This window comes from Xiphias gladius, chromosome 9, assembly GCF_016859285.1.
Source record: "Xiphias gladius isolate SHS-SW01 ecotype Sanya breed wild chromosome 9, ASM1685928v1, whole genome shotgun sequence".
Lineage (NCBI taxonomy): Eukaryota > Metazoa > Chordata > Actinopteri > Istiophoriformes > Xiphiidae > Xiphias > Xiphias gladius.
Window position 1 is genome coordinate 12,989,512 of NC_053408.1, and position 22,674 is coordinate 13,012,185.

The window sequence follows — 22,674 nt, forward strand, 5'->3', positions numbered from 1 at the left end:
AATAAAACGAAAAGAAAAAAAAAATACACAAAAGAAATTCATCAATGGACATTTTCATAATGCCGGACTTTAAAGGCTTGCGATGTCAGTTCCTTGTTGAATAGGACTTCAGAATGGGAAGCAAGCAAAGAGTGTCCTAACCCCACGCTCCTCAGTTCAGTGTTCACCAACAAGCCAAGTAGTCCATCACTGCACCCACGCTCATCACAGAGAGTCGCTCCCTTCAACAAACAGACGTAGCAGCTCAGACAGTCATGTATTACTCCTGTACTCTTTCAGACTAGTCGATGTTCATCACCAGTCTTCCATACAGCACAATATGCAACAAAAGTGCAGAATGTTTTCAGAGAGATACACAGTGCTACAGTTGTTTATTTTAATGGTATTTTTTTGTTTTTATATTTGTCCACTTATCTATCCATCTATTTATTTTTATTTATCTATTTATATATTTATTTGGTCACATGGTTGTTTGTGTCAGGTATTTGTTTACAAACTAGATTTTATGCCAACAGAAATATATCAAGAGCCAATTCAAGAAACCTGTTCTATTTCATTTCTCATTACCCACTCTTTTTGAGCGCTTTGATAGCAGTGCTGACAAGTCCTACTTCTCTAGTGATCTTTGTTTATAGCTCACATCTCTTTTATCACGCTTATCTCTGTTAACTGTAATGTGTGTGTGAGACGGGTGGATAAAGGCTGATGGAGAGTGAGCTGAAAACTTTGCAGCTGATGCATTTTGAGCTGAGTAGGTACAGAGATTTTGACTTACCCAAGAATATTAAATTAATTAACATTGCCTAGCCCTAACAGGCACATAATTTATCTCACGTGCATTGAATGCTTGCTAGTTCGCTTCATCTCTTGCTTTTATGCCTTGTCCCTTTGACCTGTCTGTCTGCCTCTCAACCTGTTGTGTAGCCATCGTCACAAGAGACACTGTACGAAGTTGTTTGCCTCACTGTCCGTACACACTTTATGATTGCTCACCATCATCAGTTTCATCTGTCTCATCACCACATCACCTTCACTTTCATTGGCCCAACTCTGGCTAAGATTGTAAACTATTCTCCATTCATAAGGGTCAGTAGAATAAGGTGTTTAAAAAAAGAAATGTCTGTATCATAATTTAAATATAAAAAGTGCACTATTATAACTATTGCCTGTGATAAAAAGAACAATTATGATTGAATTGATGGTCAAAATAAAGAGAGATCCACCTTATTGTTATGGTTACAATAATAAACCCTAAATTCATGTGTGTGTATTTAGTTTCTGGGTTAAAATGGTGTGTGTTCATTTTAAGTGGCTGTTTAGTTTACCTTGCAGTAATGCTGAGAAGGTTGCAGCATAAAATAGTTTCACTATTCGGCATAAGCATTATTTGTATTATTTGCTGTAACATCAAATAATATAAAAATAACATGAACCCAAATGGTCACTATTCTCAGACACGATAAAAAAATAGCAAAGTAACTCTGAAATTAAGCACAAAAGTTCATTCTTGACCTTGGACAAAGTAATTTGGCAAAAAAAAAAAAAAAAAAATGCTCAAGCTCGACTTACTACGTTTTCCTGGAGATTTCGATCATCTTATGATGTTCCTTGACAAATGGAGTTTTTCCACATCAGAAAACCTACCATTATAACACGATTGCTAAGGAAGATCCTGAAAAGCAGTTGAAAGCTCCAGAAGAATCTCGTAAATAGGCTTAAGATTTTTTTTTTTTTTTGTCAGGACTGGAAATGTGTACAATACTCATATATTGGCGTTATTCATCACAGTATCAAATATAAAAATGACATTGTAACAAGAAAAGCTTGGCATTATTTTTTAATTTTACTATAGAAAACAGGTAAGCTACGTGACGGATTTGTTAATGAATTTATGGGAAAATATGATAACCACGCGTTAAAAACACCGTATATTCCATGGAAGGTCAAATAAGTTATTACTTTTCTCATAGGTTATTGACATGAGCTTTCATACTCCCTCCGGTTAAACGCGAAAGCCTGGCATCAGAGAACTCACTGCCTCTGCGTGAATGCGAGGTTTCCCATAGTCTGTGAAGTCAGCATCGGCCCCTTCCAGGCGAGCTTCTGTTGCGGTTCAGGCGAGGGACGAGAGGAGGGCCGACCCCACAGCACCGGCCGCTTGGTCGACTTCAGAAGTTAACAATTCGTTCCCGTGTCTCTGGGTCCCCGACATTTCTGTTCCCGTAAACAACAACAGGTATGCTAACATGGCTCTGAAAATTTTGCACTGCGTTGCAGTGAAGATACAAACAGTCGCATCTTTCCATGGACGCTAAGAAGCCATATCAGCAGCCGTTAGTGTGGGGCTCGGCTAGCGGCAATAGCAGCAGCTAGCGTTAATTTTCCAAACCTAGTGCAGTTAAAACGTCAGCTAGCGTTAATGTCCATCAACTGGCTTTCCGTAATTGTAGCATTAAAGCTAACATTAGAGTGAGGGTAACAGATATAGTAATGAATATACGAGGTTGATAAATAAATACGTAAAGCTAATATTACTGTTACTACAGCTGAATAAAATTTTTGCTTTGCGTTCACGACTGAACAGGACGTGTATCTGTTGTAGCACTAAGATGTAAATTTTAGTTAAATCAGCTAAGTTATAATAACCCTTTTTCTCAAATTTGGGCTGATTTTGCTGAAAGGGCTGGCGTGTCATTTTAACTGTTACTTGTTTTGTTTGCTGACTTATTTTGGGAAATTGTCCCATATGTCTTATATAGTCAATGGTGCAGTGTGTGGCTTTACTAGTGTTTCTCTATAGAGTTTACATGTGATCTCCTTCCAGCCAGAAGTTTTCTGCTTGTTAAAGGCTGAGCATGCACAGCGCTGCCCTTCCTTGCCTCTTAAAACATCAACAGTAAATAAGATACGGGCTTACAGTAGCACAGAGGAAACTTTGACTTCTGTTTAGTTAAAATGTTTGGTACATGTGTTAATGACTTAACAGTGTACAACCCTGAATGCCGCCACTGAAGGACAACAACTTATATATATATATATAGAGAGAGAGAGAGTGGGTTTTTTTTTTTTTTGGTGTGTGTGGGTGGGGGGTCGGGGGGTAATAAATATTTCCAAAACAAAATTACAAAGTTTTTCAAAACACCCAATAATAACCCAGCATATCTTAAAGTGTCATAAAGTTTGATTTTAAAAATGATAGTAATCTCGGTACAGCTTTATAGTTAGGGACCTCCACAGTGAAAGACTGAACAGTGTAGGCCAAGTCACCTTTAGTAATGACACGTGCCATATGAGTAACAAAGAGTTCCCTGCCTGGGGATGTCAGGCTGATAAGAGACTACCATTTACCGTAATAAGGAGCCCTTAATGTTGTGAGTAAAATTTTGAAATTTACTTTAAAGCTACAGTGTGTGTGACCAGTGAAGACATTCTAGGTTAGTACAATGATCACTTGTTTTAGAATTGGTTAAAAGTAGCATCTGGTATGAGCTGGAGACGTTCTCTGACTGAGCCCTGAGCATAGGGATTTAAAGTACTGACAAGATTAAACCTAGTCTTTTCCATTGAAGGAGAGGTCAGAATCAAAAATTATGTCCAAATAATGGCCAGTTTACCTAATATCAGACGATAAGTTAACACGATTCCAACCATGAATTACTTAATTGACGTAAACAATATCTGATTTTACATTCAAATCTGTTATATTTTATCGTGATATCATTTTCTAATCTGTGTGTCTGAAATTATGTGAATGCTTCTGCCATGTGAGTATAATAACAATAACCTCAGGATATTACATTTTTACTTGATCTTCTACTAATTTCTTGTCGGGCAGACTGGCAGGAAACGGTTAGTAAAGATAAGTTATGATAAGGGAAAGCTTGATAAAACACTGAGAACAAAACTGTTCTCACTGCTGTGGGTTTGTGAAGTTCCAGTAACTCTTACTTGGAACTGTTTGTTCTTGGATGGCAAAAGGCCATAAAACAAACGGTAACTTTTGAGTAGTCCAGGCAATATTTTTTTCTCAACTTACTCAACATATGTTTCACATAAAACTGAAATCACTTGCATATCACGAAAAGACTAGATGCAATATTTTTTGTTTGGTTGAGGACTGGATCTCCCTTGAACAAAACAACAATTTGCAGAACTCTTAGTTAATAGTTTTAGAAGTTTCCTTCTATGCACTAGAACTAAAATCTTTTATCATAGGTTAGTGAGCAGTGGCAGTAACCATGTCTCTGTTTTGTTAGGTATCAGACCTGAAATATGTGTCTCAGGTCTGGTGCATTGGGTATTCCTATGGTCTTCCATGCTCCATGTATTTTGCTTATACTTTGTAGTGATTTAAATGCCTCAGGGGTGTTTACCTTTTATCTAGTTTACACAAACTGGCCTGTCTTCCTTTGTCCACACTTCCGGCTTTGAACTCACTGTCTATTGCTGATCCGAAGATCAAAATGCAAAGGTAGGAGCAAGTAAAAAAAATACATGCTTGTGTCAGTTCCTCAGACAAACCATTTGTTTTCTTTAAACTATAACATCCTAAAACAGACTTTACTATTTATAGCCTACTCCCCTTATTAATTACTCTATTACTATACCTGTAGCCTAATAAAAATATCATTGTTAAGCTGTATCATTGTCTGGCAGTCTTTTTTTTTTCCTGTAAAAATATAAGCTCTAAAATTGGGAATCAAAGTTGCAGAGATGCAGAGGATTACTGTCAGTGTAGATTAAGCATTTCCAGCATTTAAAGCTGCTCCTTCAAACTGAGCATTTGTGTTGTCTGTTCTGGCACTGAAAGAAAGACGCTGATATTTACTGCTGTTAGTTCTTGGCACAGGCACGACTGTATCTGCCAAATCTGACCTAAAGAGCAGAACCTCAATGGGACCTGGGGATGATGAGGGAATGTGGGTTTGTGTGTGTGTTTGCCATATTTAGACACACACAATAAGAGCAGATGTAGCCTCCACATGGATGCAGTCCAGTGTCAGAGTGACTAAACCTCAGGGCATTATCAATAACCTATTTTTGGAGGAAAATCAATTCTCTTTGTGAAGAGAAGCAGTAATTGCGTTAAAAACAAAACAAAACAAAAAAACCCTAATCAGATCAGCAGATAGTCAGCGCTTTCCCATTAAACTCTATCAATTTCAAGCTGACTTTGCATTTGAAAGGGGTCATAAATAATGTTTGCTTCTCTTAAAAATGGTCATGCATAAGATGGGTGTGTTTTGCCTGGCATACATGGAACAAACTTTGCAATACATCATCAGTTTGAGGAATCATCTGTAAGTGACCTCACAGCACTTGCTACCACCTTCAGGGCTCAGTTTCCCATCAGCTGCTGCAGTTTGGGTACATGTATGTATTGTGATCACAATTAAAAAAGCGTAAGGAATGTTGCTTTTGGCCATTCTTTATTTTTCTTGTTGATAGGTTGCATGCAGCTCTCAGTGTCCTGTTATTAAGTGGGTCATTTCATTGTATAAAAGGCAGCTGGTGAGATTTTGTTACCCACATGCCCCTCACTGTAATCTGCCTTAATGTCACAGGCAAGGTCTCGTCAGAGGTATTATGTATTGTTTTAACCACAAACTCCCAAGAGCAGGCAAGACTTCCTCTACTGAACAGCAGTGAGAGAGTGCTCTTGGTGTCAAAGTAATACCCTTACTAGAGCAATCAAGCTAAGAATTTTCTTTCTTGTCTGACAGAAGAATTCATTCATTTTTGTTACAGAAATTGATGCTGTTCATTATTTCTGAATTTAAGGACTACTTTGAGATGTATATTAGGTCTTTTACAATCATGTTAAACCGCAAATATTTACAAATCCTGCAAGTTTATATTGCCAATAACAACTTAAGAATGTTTAATATATGTGAATGATTTCCATTTTGGAGGTGAATAGTTCATTAATATTGTTATGTCTAAGGTGTTTGAGGTTTTTCACTTCGTGTTTCTGTGCACAGTAATCATGGCAGAAGCCCACCAGGCGGTGGCCTTCCAGTTTACAGTCACCCCAGAGGGCATTGATCTGCAGCTGTCCCACCAGGCCCTCACTGAGATCTACCTCTCTGGTGTGCGCTCCTGGAAGAAGCGTATCATCAGACTCAAGGTATCTCCCCTCTTGTCACACCTGTTGTCTGTTTTGTTTGTTCATGCATACATGTGTTCATGTCTGCATCCCAAAACTTTCTGTAATAATCACAGCCATGTTTACATTGTACCTCTTCATTCTAGTTATTACTGCTTTTCCTCCTCTCAGCACTTAATCTGTGTCAGAGATAAATGTTGAGGAATCTTTCACGTACACTGTCCTGTTGGCTTGTCCATATTGTGGTTAATGGTGTTGTTCATTAACTGCTCATTCTACTAATTTTTTTGAGGTTTTTTGCTTTCCTAGTCTGTAGGCGGTGAGTGCTAAAAACACAAACTTTTATTGGAGGATTCCTTTAAAACTAACCGGGGAAAATCAATTTTTAGTATCTTTGTACCTTGCAAAGAACATACAAATACAAATGAATCCATACAAATAACCTTAAGAATAAACTTAAACTTGGCAGAGTCATAAGGTTACTTAACCTTGTACTTAAGTCAATGAAATATTGACAGGCTGAATGCAAGAGCTTTCATTTTTAGTTCTTGCCTTTAATTGTTGGCTGGACTGCAAGAGCGGGGCCCTGTAAATGGTAAAGTCTGTGATTGACTGACTGACTGGGTGCGTGATAAAGTTACACCATTGGTCAGCTGAAGGCCATGTGACTAAGTGCTGAAGTTACATCATTGGCACTTGCTCTTTCAAAATAAATAGGTGCAAACAATCTCTATTGTGTCATCAGGAAGGTGTTTACTGGCACTGTTGCCATTTTAGCGTCTTTGTCGCTAGATTTACTGACTTTTCACACCCTTTTAGCGACGTTTGCTCACAAATGTACCTAGCAACAAATCCTGCAACGTTTTGGACAAACCTTAGCTAATTTCCGTAGAAGAGAGTCGTCAATATTGCCCAGCGAGCGCAAGGTCCGGCTTACCCTCCAGACCACACCTCTCTATGCGTCTCATTCTATATGACCGCACGGCAGCTGACACATGTGAATGAGCTTCTAACTTTCTCTGTGAGTGATAACTTTATAAGTAAATTTAGCCAAAATTAAAGCATTGCCGTTTACTGTAACTAATATGTATGGTGATTTTGTCAGACGGCGTCATGGTTATAAAATCAGGATTTTAGCAGTGCAAAGTAGCAGACTGGAAATGGCTTGAAAGTGACTGCTGGTTAACATGTAGTCTTAATAGGCCGTGTTTCAGTCACTATTTTGTAGTTGTTCCATTGTCTGACAACAGAAACAGAAAAACATGTAAATGAGCACAGCTTTATGGGGAATACAGCTGTATTAAAATAGTGTATATGTGAGCACAGAGAGTAGGAAAGAAACAAACAGATAAAGGGCGGTCCAGCCACATTCTAGGTTTTGACCAAGTCTTGTTTTAATTGTAGTCTTTTAACAATGAAAATTAAATTGCTGTCATTTTATATCATATGTAATTATTAATTTGAAATGTTTTGTTTTCAGTTTTTTTGTTTTGTGTAATCCTGTATACTAGGATGCTCCTAAAAAATAAAAAGACTTGCAGCTTGCTCTGTGAGTTTTTTGTTATCATAATGTGTGGACTTAATATCAATCATTAATGAATGTCACATATTATGACACAGTCTTAATATCTTTGTGTGATCTTCGTTGTCGTCAGTCATTCATTTACAGAAGCAGTGTTAATAAGAATTAAAGTAGTATTGCAAAAGCAACGTTACTGCTGCAAAAGCCTTAAACTAACGGTTAAATTACCAGAAATTTGTTGTGTAGATCAGGTTAATATCTGGACCTGTGCTAAATTCAGTTAAGACAATCAGAATAACGCATTAACATGTAAGTTATTACCTTAATCTAATCATAACTGAATTATCAGTGTGCATGTCAATGTACTGATTGTAAACAGGAAGAATGGGATTTAAAGTTAATCTCTCTTCTCTGACATTAACAGAACAGTGTGATAACAGGGGTATATCCTGCCAGCCCTTCCTCCTGGCTTTTTGTGGTCATAGCAATCCTGGCTACTATGTACACTCGCTCTGACCCCTCCATGGGCCTCATAGCCAAGATACAGGAGCACCTACCTGTCAGGTAACACATCTCACGACTCCATGAAGTGGTAACAGTTAATGATAAAACTTATGATTAACCAGACAGCCCTGCAGACGCAAAATGTTCCTTTTCCCTGATTTTTCATTGTGTCACGGAGAGGACAGTATACAGTATATATAGGACATCTTTAGTGGGGTCTACATAGTCCTCACTCCTTCCCATTCTTCCTTTTTCATAGTCTTCTGTAATATCTTTATCTTTGTCTAATTTTTTACAGTATGCTCCCCTTCTTGTTTCTTCCTCTCCCCTGCTGTTATCATATAAACTCGATTATGCATTCACTTTAAAGTGAAGGGATATTGCCCACAGCACTGATTTGACAAGATTAAAATACGACAAATTCGATTTAGATTTCCTAGCTTGTTATTACCATTGTTAAACAGCTAGCTCTTGTAATTAATATATTATTAATTAATACTTGTCGTTTCTCTTCCCACCCATCTTTATATTTGGTCTCTTTATGCCTGGTCATCTTCCCTCAATTTCTTTTTTTTTAATTCTGTCATTTGTTTCACTCACTGTTTTTTGTCTCCCTTTCCCCTTTATCCATCTATCCACCTTCTCCTACCATTCCCAGCCAGTCAATGAGTACCCAGTGTCAGGCAGTGGTGTCAGCAGTGCTCTTCAGCACCATGCTATGGCTCTTGCTCATCTTCACCATGCGCCTGTGCCTCAAGCAGCTCCTCTCCTACCACCGCTGGATGTTCGAGCAACACGGCAAGATGTCCAACACCACCAAAGTCTGGGTGGTCAGTGCTGTTCCACATTTTTTAAATACAACTTTCACTGTTCCTCAGTTCTGTAATCTTTGGTGTCTCTGAATAGTGACATGTTTATATGCTGTTGTTAAGTTCCAGTTCCAGTTAGCACAGTGTAATGTAATCAGAAGGCCATCAAATTTGTTTTTTTACTGTCATTTTTTTTTTTTTTTAAGAGTAGCAAAATAGTTTTTATGTCAGCATACTACAAAATGTTCATGTTTTATGTTCCAAGAAAGCACTGGTTACTTTACTTCTATAGTGAACGTTGTCCTCTTATTCAGAAAATGTTTCCAGTTACATAGTGAAGTGATAAATAGGTAAATAATAAGATTTTTTTTTTTCGCTGCACAGGGTATTTTTATATCACCTTATTTTTTTGAATAGATTTATTATTATATATGATATTCTGAAAAACTACTTGATGAAAAAATAAAACATAGATATGTTGTCACTTAAATATTTGAGTGTGTGTATATGCTTGTGTGTTTTTGCTAGGCCTTGGTGCGGATCTTTTCTGGCAGAAAGCCTCTACTCTACAGCTACCAGGGTTCGTTGCCAAACCTGCCTGTGCCCACCATTAAGGACACAGTCAAGAGGGTGAGACGTCACATGAAGCAGAGGATATGACAACACGCTGATTACTGACCATAAAACAGATGGATCAGTTTCTCACATTCATCATTTTCTGCCTCTTTTGGACCAAATATCCTTTGCATTTGTAAATTTATGAAACTGTTTTTATCCTGTTTCTAATTTTATTTCTGTAAAATAATGCTTGTTAATTTTCAGTTGAATTGTGGCTTAATTAGCATTTGTCTCTGGTTTAGTACTTGGAATCCGTGCGTCCCCTGATGGATGATATGCAGTATGAACGTATGACAAAGCTGGCCGCAGAGTTCGAGAGCAGCCTCGGTAACCGCCTGCAGTGGTACCTCAAACTCAAAGCTCTCTGGGCATCCAACTACGTAAGTGGTTGACCACAATACTCTGGTTAAGTGTGGCTACTTCAAACGTCACTTAAATGTCCAATTCAAAGCAGTCCAAAGGAAATTTAAAATTCCATTAAAATGCATATCTTTGTGAGGGTCTGTGGTTTTAGTTAATTCATCTTTTCTGCATAAGTAAGGGGTGTGACTGATAGTTGGCTGCAATATTAGCTTTCTCACTAAGATTTTTTGTGTGCATGTGTTTTAGGTTAGTGACTGGTGGGAGGAATACATCTACCTACGGGGACGAAGCCCAATCATGGTCAACAGTAACTACTATGGCATGGTATGAAAACTTCTGTATATATTTCCTCTAAGAATTTTCCTTTCCACATGGTGTGGTCCTCACTTTGGATTACTTAAGCTGAATATATGATGTTATATGGCCTTTGAGATATTTAAGGATTCATTCTTTGAATCATTTGTGGGCAACTATTTGGCATGAGAAGGGAAAAATAATGGATAATGTAATGTAATAATGGATTACTAGGCTAAGACAGGTACTTTTTGCTGCCATCAATTTATGTTCCTTTTCAACAACACTCTAGTTTATATCCACGTTCTGGAGCTACACAGGTGGTAATAATTAATCCCTTGATTTGAACATTGCTTTTACTGTATGTGATTTTTATAACATAACATTAGCTTACCCCTCAAGCCTATTACATGTAAAATCGTTCCTGTGTTGACCAGAGCACATTAGCAATTCTATTTCTAATGCAGAACCTCTCCAAGGACTCAAACGTGATCTTTTAATCCCAGGTGTGCTCATGTGTTATTTTGTTTGGATAATATCGCTCGTTCATCCTCCTCCTGACTTCCTGTATGTGTTCGTTCTCTCCCCAGGACTTCTTGTACGTGACACCCACGCCCATCCAGGCGGCCAGGGCAGGCAACAGCATTCACGCATTCTTCCTGTACCGTCGCAAACTAAACAAAGAGGAGATTAAACCTGTGAGTTTAGCAACCAGTCATCCCTAGCTGCACAATATACATAGAGACATTCATTATTCATGTCTCTTTAGCTATGGCAACCGAAGACTTGTTAATAAAATGTCTCAAATTTTGAGACATTGGGATATTTTGTTGTGGAAAAACAAAATATTATGTTCATGGGTAATATGAATATTACAGTAGACGTATGAGGCCATACGTCTAATATGTGTTTTGATTGTGTTTTGACTATGAGATTAACATCGATCCATCAGTGTTTGTGTGTCTTGACTGTTTACGTTAGATTATGTGAAGACATCTCCCTCATGGGCTCATACCATGCTCATTTCTCAATCCTTCCTTTTGTACTCTTTGTACCTCTCCTTCGATCGCTTGATTTCTTTTTATTTACCTCCTCATTTTTCCTCTCGCTCTTTTAAAAAAAAAAAAAAAAAATCTCTTTCTTTTTGCTTGACTCTCCTTTTTTCTCCACTGCTCTCCTCTGTTCTTCTCCCTATGCCTTTGCCTTCATCTTCTCCTCTGTTTCCCAGAGTCGTATACCAGGCACTGTCATTCCTCTGTGTGCAGCTCAGTGTGAGAGGATATTCAACACCACACGCACTCCTGGAGAGGAGACCGGTAAAGAGACTGACATGTACACACACATAGACACACACTGTGGCAACGTGGTGTTTCTCACAGTGCTGATATATGATACATAATATTGCCTGAACATGAGCAGTTAACGTCCAAAGGGAAGTGATGCTAACACACCACTGCTGCAGAAATGATGAGCGATACTGAAGGTGTCTGAACCCTCTGGAGTTTAAGCGTGGGATAGAAAATTGTGTGAAAGATAGTGTAAGTGTGTGTGTGCTCATCAGTGTGTATGGTCCCCTGAAGCAAGGCATCTGTGATTCACTGAGTCAGAATATGTCTGCTGTACAGCCCATCCTGTCATCTTCCATTTGTCTCATCTTACCTTCTGGTGTCATCTCAGGTCTGTCTGGGTTTCTGGGAAGGTTCTGTTGTAACTAATGTCTATTTTCTTCTGTCCACACATTTTTGTTTTCTTGTTTCTTTTCTCCCTGGTTTCTTTTCTATTTCATCCCAAAACTCCTTTTTTTTTTTTTTTCTTTGATCCCTTTTGTTTCCTCTCTTTCTCGCCCATACTTTGTTTTTGTACTGGCCCATCCTTCTTTATCCTACTCAGTGGTTGTTGAGGTCTGCAGTTCCTTGCTGTTCCTATCAGTTTGAGCGGATGTTTGACACTTGTCGAATCCCTGGAACTCTAACAGGTAGTATTTATATTTTTACACAACTGGGCTAATCTAAGTTGTAGATGTCTAAATGTTAAAACCAGTTTGATGACAATACAAATGTGCTTAACATTGTTACAGTGTATAATTAATAATTTAGGATAAGATACATCCCTGTCTCATACACAGTAAATGTTCATTGTCCATCATGTTAATGAGCCAACATCTTGATGGTCACCCTGTCAGTCATTTCAAATCAGAAACCGCAAAGGAGAGAAACACAAATTGCATCCCTGCTCTCAGTATACAACACTGATCTTTACTCATGCAGGCCTCCTACAGTATGTTTTCATTCCTCCATTTGCTAAATAGGCCTTAAGCTATCCGTTTAGAGTCATCTCAGTCTTCCTTGTTGCACAAGGTAGGCTAGATTAATAACTGCTGGAGTTATATTGTGAAGTTGAAGATGTTTCAATGTTCATCTGAATTCAGTGCAGTCAAGTGTGCGCCAGTGTGTCAAGTTTGTGCATATGGTTTGGGCCTTAATCGCTCAGGTTTGTTGTCTTTTTGGTAGAGTGGAGTCAGATCACACAACCAACATCCTTCCCATGTCACTCCACAAAACATTTGTCCACTTCTTTCTGGCAAATGATGCTGAATATTTTAACAGGGTGGGTCAGGGATGTTGTGAAAATATCTCAGGTGTCTACCTGTGTGGTTGAAATTGTTGTTTGTCTACCTTTACCTAGTGGAAAGTGGTAAAGAAGTGTTCCTGTTTTCCAAAAATGTTTATATTCAAACGTATTTTATTTGGAGCTGCCCAGAGCAATACATTTTTCTGTATGAGGCCAGTAAGTAACTACACCAGAGCAAGAGGAGGGTTAAGTACCTCACTCAAGGGGACTGCAACTGTAGTCAGTAAGCGAAGTTAAACTGTTGCTGGTTCCCTGATTCTGACGGTTAAGCGGACAGCCTTGTGGTCGCATAATATTACAGGCAAAAGTATAGACTTGTTGTCAAAGTACTTAGATTTTAGTTTAAAAATATATTTAGAATATTTTTTTGCTATATAATTTTATCCAATTAATGTCACAAGGGCATGTTGCAGAGTCAGTTGCTGTGTGCATCCCAACTAAAACTAAATTAAGGGTAAAATTTTTGAAAATGAATGCAGTCCTATAGGTAAATGACATGAATGTGAGAAAAATCCATGGCAGTAGGGTAGACAAAATGATGAGGTTCTGAATAAATCTCAGCTAGAGGCACATCTAAATCCCTAAATTAAGTGCATCATCTATGATGTATTTTTGTTTCCATGACATGGTCTTGTTTTGAACTTCACCACCATCTACTCTAAATTGCAGAAATTCACACCAAATTTGGGCTTTTGACTCAATAACAAAATATTTACTTTGCTCTCAGCTTTTTTCCTACTTTCTTTTATATATCCGAAGATACTGTACAACATTGGCAGGACAGTGACTACATAGTGGTATACCACAGGGGTCGCTACTTTCGTCTGAGGGTGTACCAGGCAGGCAGACTCCTTTCCCCTAGGGAGATTGAATTCCAGATTCAGAGGATTCTTGACGACCCTTCACCTCCATCCAAAGGAGAGGCCAAACTCGGTGCCCTGACTGCTGGAGACAGGTCAGCTTGACAAGCCTCCAGTGTCTAAATCACATGGACCATACAGCACACTACATCCTTAATATAATCTCACCAATTTCCTCTGAAATGTTTCCCAGAATTCCTTGGGCAAAAGCCAGGATGAAGTATTTCAGCAGTGGGGTCAATAAACGCTCTCTGGACTGCATTGAGAGAGCTGCCTTCTTTGTGACCCTGGATGATGATGAACAGGGCATGTTGGGAGATGACCCTGTGGCCAGTTTAGATTGCTATGCCAAGTCCTTGTTGCATGGGAAATGTTATGACAGGTAATTTTTCACTAAACTGATTACTGCCTTGTGAACTAATACGCTAACTCGTTTTTCCTGCTATGTTGTTGAATTGCTGGAATTTTCCATATAGCATTCAGACATTATCTTGGGTCGTCATGCAGGTGGTTTGACAAGTCCTTCTCAGTTGTTTACTACAAGAATGGAAAGAATGGCATAAATGGAGAGCACTCGTGGGCTGACGCACCAGTGTTAGCACACTTATGGGAGGTAAAGAGAATGAAAGAAAAGTATGTTGCACACTGTTGTCATCTGGCCCTGAGAAGAGGCTGTCACTTTTAATTGTTTTTTTAATTGTCTTTTCAGTACACCCTGGCCATCGACAGTTTCCAGCTGGGTTACAATACAGAGGGTCACTGCAAAGGAGACGTGGATTCATCACTACCACAACCACAGAAGCTGAACTGGGAAATCCCTCCAGAAGTTAGTCATCTGTTCACACAGTATCCTTAAATCCTTTTCTTCTTTAGCTAAAGAACACAGGTTCTTGCTCCCCTGTCAACAACAATGCAAATTGACCTTTAATACATGCATCAAGAAGTCTGTTTTGAAATAATGCATGTACTGTAAACATCATAATTTATATTATGCTTATAGTGAACCTATAAGATCACAATTACTCCAAATTAAATTATTCCAATTTTAAGTAGGCACTGTAGCATGCAGACATTTTATTTTAATTTTGTCTTTCAAAGCATCACCAGATGATGCTGATATCACCAAAAATATAGCAGCAAGCAACATGTATCATTAGAATGGATGGTTTAGCAGATTTATTTGCATAATGACAAACCTAGAAGTTATATATAGTAACGGTGTCAAAATAGTAAAGAATCCAAAACAGTAAGCTTTTTAATTAAAAAAAAGCAACAAAAAAGAAAACATCAAAAACATACTATTTTTAAATACTACACCCATAGTAGGCTGGTAGCCTACTTTAGCATGAATAGCGGAAGCAGGAGGAAAGAAGTAGATTGGTTGAAAGAAAAAAAGAAAAGAAAAAAAAAAGAAACTATTTCTTGCAGTTACTTCCTGGGGTTTCATCTTGTTGCCTGGCACCCTACAGTAATGACAACACTCCAGCTTAGCTAGCTTCATATTAAGCATATAAACATGAGTTGTGTAGATCTTCTCATCCAACCCTTAGCAAGAAAGCAAATAAGCATAATTGCAAAAAATGTCTAAAAAAAAGTTTATTTAAGGTTTCAGTTGTACGCATAGTGCCATGCATTGTTGTTTTTGCAACCTGTCAATATGTCATTGACAGGTTGTTCATTTTGAAAATGACCACATGGGATGAAAAGACAAGAATGTAGCCAGTTGATACATATATTACTTGTTCAAATTAATGTGACATATAAAACGTATCTGAAACAATATGGAAGTATGGGTTATTTTTTTAAACCACAGTTGCAATTGTTATACAATCTCATCTTGCTGATGTTAACCATTTGGATATGTCTGTCTCAGTGTGAGGAGCAGATCTCCCAGTCCTTGGCAGTGGCCCAGGCCCTGGCTGATGATGTGGACTTCCACGTTTTCTCCTTCCAAGACTTTGGCAAAGGAAAGGTCAAGAAGTGTCGAGTCAGCCCAGATGCCTTCATTCAAATGGCTCTTCAGCTGGCCTACTACAGGGTGAGCCTCTCTGAAGTAGAAGAGATGTACAAACATACACTTACATAATCAACACAAGGGCAGTCTGTTGTTTGTAGTCCAGGTCACTGGATCTGAAGACAGTATTATCAGTATAATCTGTTGCATGTGAGTTTTGTTTCTGCGTTCCAGGACCGGGGCACATTCTGTCTGACGTACGAAGCTTCCATGACACGTTTGTTCAGGGAGGGCCGGACCGAGACTGTTCGCTCCTGTACCAGTGAGAGTAGTGCCTTCGTCCAAGCTCTGGAGGGTGGAGAGGTGAGACCAGTGAAACTGTCTCTTTATTTTCATCATTTTTGTACAGTGTTTGAGTACATTTTGGGTGGAGTATATAACAGTTACTACAAAGGGGATAATTTCATGTTCTCTTATGAAAATACGCCTGCATTACTAATGATGATGTCTCATTACTATTTTCCTCACATAAATCATAGTGTCTATTTTTAATGTGTGCTATGCAAAGCAGTCATGCCGCTCATGCCATTCTCCACCAGGCAGCAGATGTGTGCAGGCGTTTGTTCCGTGCAGCGTCAGAAAAGCACCAGAATCTATACCGCATGGCCATGACTGGAGCTGGCATCGACAGACACCTCTTTTGCCTCTACGTGGTTTCCAAATACCTCGGAGTGGAGTCTCCTTTCTTGAAAGAGGTTTATTTCTTCCCTTTGTCACTTTAATCAGATAAATAATATCAGTCCAGTTCAGTGCGAGTATTTATTTCTTTAGTAGAACCAATAAAGCATTGACTTCAGCAAACTGATGTTTTGGCTTCTTGTGGGTGTTTCAGGTGTTGTCTGAGCCCTGGCGGCTGTCCACCAGTCAGACTCCAGTCCAGCAGGTGGAGCTTTTTGACATGGTCAATCACCCAGAGTACATCTCCTGTGGTGGCGGCTTTGGTCCGGTCAGTGTAATGCTACAGTTTAATTATATTAGTTTTGTGTATGTACTCACATATTCATTTTTCATCATACAGTACCTTTGCCATTAGTGGAGACTCTTTCAGTCTTTCTTTGCAATGGAAACAACCCCTCTTAATGGCTCCACAGAGTCTGAAAATTACCATACCATTCAATACTTTCTGCAGTCTTGACACAGGGGCTTCCTTTTTTTGGAAGTGTCTCTGTGTTCTGATATTCATAAAGCAGCCATGAGTATAAATATTGCTTGTATTTATTTCAGGTGGCTGATGATGGTTATGGGGTGTCCTACTACATTCTGGGAGACAGCATGATAAACTTCCACATCTCGTGCAAGCACTCATGTCCAGACACTGTAAGTTAAAGGAAAGTAGTGATTTTACGCTGCATAAGGGAAGTGAACAAAATAAACTCCTCAACCTGGGGTTGAGGCGTTAATAATAACTGCTAATAATACAAATAATAAATAAAAACAAACAAACAAACAAATAACAATAACATATTTTTAATTTGAGCACAGCTTTTTTTTTTTTTTTTTAACCCTGTGCTTATAAAGTTATTTGGGCTTATCTTTATTATTATTTAGATCGATGAGAGCAGATGTGATGATATAAAACCTAATTTTGTGTCTCCCTTCAAGGATGCCCATAAGTTTGGTACACAGATCAGAAAAGCCCTGCACGACCTGATAAAGCTGCTGAGCCCCAACCAAAGAGAGCCCCACAAAACAGAAGAGAATCGGCCTGAGGTCAAGAAAGACCTGTAGATGGTTACTCAGGGGAAAAGGGGTGCTGAAGGGAAAGTGTGCAAGCAAAAATGTTACATTATTAAGTGAGGACAGACAGGTTATTTTTCCTTCTGCACTGGGAGAATTTTATAGGCAGGGAGATGATATTCAAGAGACAGCTCCATGGGGAAACTGGTATTATGAAGGTGATGTTTTTACTGATGTGCATCTGTATTTGTGTGTTTGTATTAGCTGTGTGATTGGTGTGTGAAGAGAGAGAAAAAGTCATTAGAAATTAAGAGGTGGGATTCAAATACGGTACAGTTACTGGTTTAGTTTGTTTTAACAGTAAACCGTTGGAAAAAAAACATCATAAACACAAAATGAAAAGGTTATATATTGTGACATGGTTAGTTTATTATCAAAAGGCCAGTGTGAATTGCACCACTCAAAGTTAGGGTAGAAATCCCTAACATCACCTTACTGCAGGGAGGAATATAATATAAATTCAAGTGAAGTATGTTTTGACGGGATTAGGTAGGCCGCACTTTTTGTTCCACTAATTGTCTGTTGTTGGATTTGTTTGGAAAATGCAATTGTAAGTAAATCTTGAGTCTTGGAAAATTAGCATGGAGAGCCAACGTGGAGGACTGTTGAGGTGACTTCAGTTTCTACTATCTGAATGCAACATGGTCGCAACAGTGAGAACAGGTATTTTAAAATGTCGGAGGTCTGTGACTTCTCAGTGTTTACTCATTATGTATAAATCTGCTTTTTACATACATGATTGTGATGCTCTGCTGAGAGTTCCAGGCTGTTCATACATGTAGTGATATGACTTGGCTCTGTTAAATTAATGGGTTGGCATTACTGTTTGATTAGTATTATATTCAGTGGTAACTCACCCAGGAAATCACTTTTATTTTTTGAAGCAAATTCACATTGTACATATAGATGATGTTGGTCATTTTTTCTTTCAGTGGTTGTAGGCATTTCAAACTTGAAGAGTTAAGAAGTGTACTGTAATGAACTCCAGTTATTTCTCTGCCATCTATAAATCTGTTTTGTATATTTTATTTTTCCTCACTGTGTTATTACACAAGCACCATAAAAATGCAAACTATATTTATGTGCATGACGTGTCACTCAGTCTCCAGCAGTGCTGCAGGTCAGATGTGGGTTACACGTTAAGTGACATTTTGTGGTCAAGCCATGTAATTTGAAGGATGGTACATTGCCAGTGACGCAGATTCCTGTTGTTCTCCATTGATTTACTGCCTTTTTTTGTTTTCAGTACAGATCAGTTGGGGTTGTTTAATTATATTGCTATTGTCAGCCTTTTTAATGCGATATTACAAGGGAACATAAAATCATTCTTACAGAAAAAAGGCCTAAAGTGTGTTTCTTTTTCTTGCCTTAAAGGACTACCCCACTGATTTAGCATTGCACTCCTATAAGATTGTCAGACTCACAATGGACAGTCAAAAATCAGCAGATTGCAGCAGAACCAGAAATATCTCCTCTCGTTATTCCCCACGAACTATGTCAAAACCTGGCGCCTACAATACTGCATTAACCGTAAGTGTGCTGTGTCCTTTTTCTGCAGGTCAAAGCACCCCTGTTATTAATAAATTATGAGAAATAAGGGTGAACATAAAACATTAAAGACAGCATGAAAAATGTAAAAATCAACCCCATCAAAACATCCATAATATGTGTATGTACAAAGTCAAATAAATATCACTCCTATACTGACTGTAGGATATAAAAACTGGAGGAGTAATTGACTGTAAACATTCTTTTTTGTTGGAAAGCCTTTTTCTATGGGCAGTGCTTTAAATGGGATGTGTGCTGTCTTTCAAAATATCAAGCTTTGTTTTCAGTTCCAGTAGAGTACAAATTCCCCAAACGATTCTGGTTTTATCTCGGTAGTGATTTTGCACGCTATGTTTACCACTTTAGCTCGAGTATTTTTATGTTTACAGCTAAAGTGCGCATACATAGTGGCAGCTTGACTTAATGTCACATTATAACAGGAGGCTTCATTCACTTTCTGTACTTCTTTTCTGTGTTTCCAGTGTTTTAAAAAAAGCAACATTAATGTAACATTATTTTACCATTAGCAACACCTAAATTTCGAAATAAACTAAAACTTACTCGGTTCAAAATGGCATCACTCAGCAAAATCATGGAGGTTAAAGATTGAATTTGACTTTGGCTTTTCTGTCTGTTTTCTTTTTGCTGTGGTTGAATAAATAGAAATGAAACATTACATCATGCAGACGCTCACCTTGTTAAAACAATCGTGGTAAGGATGGATTTTTTTTAAATAATGTAATAACTAACATGGTATGTGGTAGAATGAGATATTACACGCTCACCGTTATAACAGGAATGTGAGAAGGAATGTGTGTTAGTACAACCTCCGTCACACCACGCCTGCGGGGGGGTTGAACAGACTCCATCATTATCTGGCTGAGCACTTTCCCAGTATCTGTCACTCCGGTCCAACCTTTTGGACCGTTTTAGACCATTATGGTCTAATCCTGTTTGAAAACCTCCTCTACACTGTCAGATATCTGTTTTGTTTTTGTTTGTTTTTTCAAAACAATACAATTTTAAGATATTTAGTCGGAAAATTATGATCAGAATTAGCCTTAAAAAAACATCCAACTTCTGTGAAAACACGGAATCTAAACTTCTCTACATGTAATTTCCAAAAATAGTCACGTACATAATGAAAAACTTGAAAATAAGACAATAATATTCAACTAAATGTCACTTATTTTTTAGATTTCTCTCTTCTTGTTTAAACGGTTTTGCATTTCATTCAAAGATAAAGAACGATTACCCAGAACATCAGGGTGAGCAGCTTCCTGGGAAAAACCCCAGAGTCAGTCCTTTATTGATTAGTTGGTGAAAAGCAGAGGAAAAACCTGGAGAGCACTGAAATTAGTTTCCTCTCTTGAATGTTCAGTGTTCAAGGTTCCGCCTTACCGTCATGATAAATAACAGGATTGCACAATTAGCAATGGAGACCCGACGTGCCAGTGATGCTCAGAGTCTTTCCATCCAGGACCATAGACAGGATCTCTTTGCGTCACTTTTTTGTCCTGAGAGAAACTGTCCAGCTTTCGCCTCGTTATAATTTGTCTCCCATCTCTCTCTCTCTCTTCTGCCACCTGTCTTTTTGTCTCTTATTTCAGCTGTGAGGTCACCAACAAGCCCTTCGCTCTTTATCCTGCTTGTCACACTTCAGCTTATGCTCCCATAATCCACACAGTCCCTGCCCCGCTTTTCTAAATCATACCCCCCCCCCCCACACACACACACACACACATATACACACACACATTTTATTCCGAGTCACCTCTTGGAAACCCCAGAAAACCCCTTATATAAAGCTGTCTCCCCCCCTCTCGTTGTTACTCTTATTTGTTTTCCTCATCATTGAACATCTTTCTCTTTTCCTGTGCAGGTAGGTGCTTTGACTTTTCCTCTATGCTGCTGTTGCTGCTGACATTCAACCCTCTAGAGGCAGTAGTTTCTGTCTTTCTGAGATATTTAAAGTCAGTCAAAAAGCCATCAAAACAGGATGTAGTTCTGTAATTGGGATGTAGTTCCACAATTTCCAGTGAAAATGCACACTCTTGGATAGTCTGAACATTTAAATTACATTATTAGATGAATTTCAAGGCAGTGAAACACTTTGCTAAAATTAGTTTGATTACAACCAATATTACTAATACAACAAATAATTTTTTATGATATGGTTGATGGATCAAATGACTACGACTAATGTCAAAAAGGGTCCCTCATAACGATGAACCCAAATTATTACCAAATCTACAATTCCCCTTGGCACTACCTTTGCTTTTTAGCATCTTTCAGCTCATCGTTTTGATTTTTTGGGCGTTCAACTTGAATATCTTGATACACTTTCGCTGCTCTCACAGCAGGCATGTGTTTTTAGTAAAAAAAAAAAAAAAATTCCTGTACATCACCTGCCCAGCAACAACTGAAAGTTAGCAACTAATGTTAGCTAGTGAACATAGTGGACCATTTAGCAATTAGAAGCTAAAGAGCCAGATATTTTTAACAGGAGTTGGTAGGAAAAAAAAGCGGAAATAAAAGGAGAGTGAATATTGAGCTTAAATTCATTATGTGGCCAGAAATAATGACTCCAAATGAATGCTAATGTTGCTCCATGTCTGCTGGATGTGTAAATGGCAGCTGCTTGCTAACAGGTTTGCCATATTATACTTAAAAGAGGCTAATATGTCATTGCTGTTTGCAAGGCTTGTTTCAGTTGCTTGTAATTGACCAAAAAAATCGCTTATTGTGCTTTTAACATTTAAATGACAGTGACTATACAGCCAGTTAGATTAAAGATGCTGTAAAACATCCAATCAACTGATGAATGACTGAATTTTCTAGTCTAAACACTGTTATCCTAGTTAAGTAGTCACAGAATTATTTTTTTTTTAAATATTGTACAGTGTCACATATACATTTTACAGTATTCTATGTTTTCATGGTGCCAAACAGAAAAATCTGCAATTTAATAGACATTTTAGGCCTGCAGGATTTGGCATCTTTGGAAACTTTTGGATTTCAACTAAATTACAATGAATTTTGTGGGTTTATTTTATTTATTTTTTTTAAATCAAAACTTAACAGTGTGTTAAAACACTTGACCCACCACTGGGTGTTGAGAAGGGTGTATTATATCTCTAAAGTTATTCTTGGTACCCTTGGCCCCTCTGTCCGTCCGTCCTGCTGAATGTGACTCTGTCAGTCAGTTTGGCCAGAAACATTAAACAGAGAAGGGATGCGATGAATTCCGCTCCCAATCCCTCATCTGCCTTTTGTCCATGTGCCCATGTTTATTCAGATTCACATGCTCATGCCCTGAGATCTTGGCTAAAAACTAACAATGAGAGGATCTGAGACACTCGGGCGGCCTCGGGGTGTGATCTACCACGTTAATACACTCAAAGACAGGCAGTCTGGGGGGGGGGGGACTCCCAGTTGTTGCATTGAAAATAGTGTTTTAAAATTTGATCTATTGCTGGTGTGTCTGGCCAGACACCCATTTTTCTGTTTGTTCAGTTCAACTGCAGCTCGTCAGACGGTATTGACTCTGCGCCCTGTAAGAGTATAATACTGTAACTGCTGTAACATGTCGCAACCAAAAAACATTCATAAACTGCTGAAGTAATGGTGAGGAATGCTAAAATATTTATGGGGCTCCGCACACATTG

The 22,674-nt window shown here is 38.4% G+C and overlaps 1 protein-coding gene and 1 long non-coding RNA gene across 3 annotated transcripts; one reads left to right on the forward strand and one right to left on the reverse strand.

Moving 5' to 3' along the window:
• Positions 1 to 145: 145 nt before the first annotated feature.
• LOC120794016 lies at positions 146 to 2,062 on the reverse strand. The gene is made up of 3 exons (XR_005708077.1): positions 1,960 to 2,062; positions 1,570 to 1,640; positions 146 to 221 (listed from the first exon to the last, which is right to left on the reverse strand). It is a non-coding gene; the product is annotated as an uncharacterized LOC120794016 (long non-coding RNA).
• Positions 2,063 to 2,092: 30 nt separating this feature from the next.
• LOC120794014 (carnitine O-palmitoyltransferase 1, liver isoform-like) lies at positions 2,093 to 19,046 on the forward strand. Of its 2 annotated transcripts, none has more exons than XM_040134544.1 (19): positions 2,093 to 2,236; positions 5,982 to 6,127; positions 8,053 to 8,192; positions 8,791 to 8,962; positions 9,470 to 9,571; positions 9,802 to 9,939; positions 10,169 to 10,246; positions 10,807 to 10,914; positions 12,107 to 12,191; positions 13,607 to 13,802; positions 13,901 to 14,089; positions 14,215 to 14,320; positions 14,417 to 14,533; positions 15,581 to 15,745; positions 15,896 to 16,024; positions 16,261 to 16,416; positions 16,554 to 16,667; positions 16,946 to 17,038; positions 17,324 to 19,046. In XM_040134544.1, the coding sequence occupies exons 2-19, from the start codon at positions 5,987 to 5,989 to the stop codon at positions 17,447 to 17,449; spliced, it is 2,355 nt and encodes a 784-aa protein (XP_039990478.1). In that variant the 5' UTR covers positions 2,093 to 2,236; positions 5,982 to 5,986; the 3' UTR covers positions 17,450 to 19,046. The 2 variants fall into 2 exon arrangements, with proteins under 2 accessions (XP_039990478.1, XP_039990477.1); XM_040134543.1 differs by lacking the exon at positions 12,107 to 12,191 and adding an exon at positions 11,445 to 11,532 and having other exon boundaries at positions 2,095 to 2,236.
• Positions 19,047 to 22,674: the final 3,628 nt, after the last annotated feature.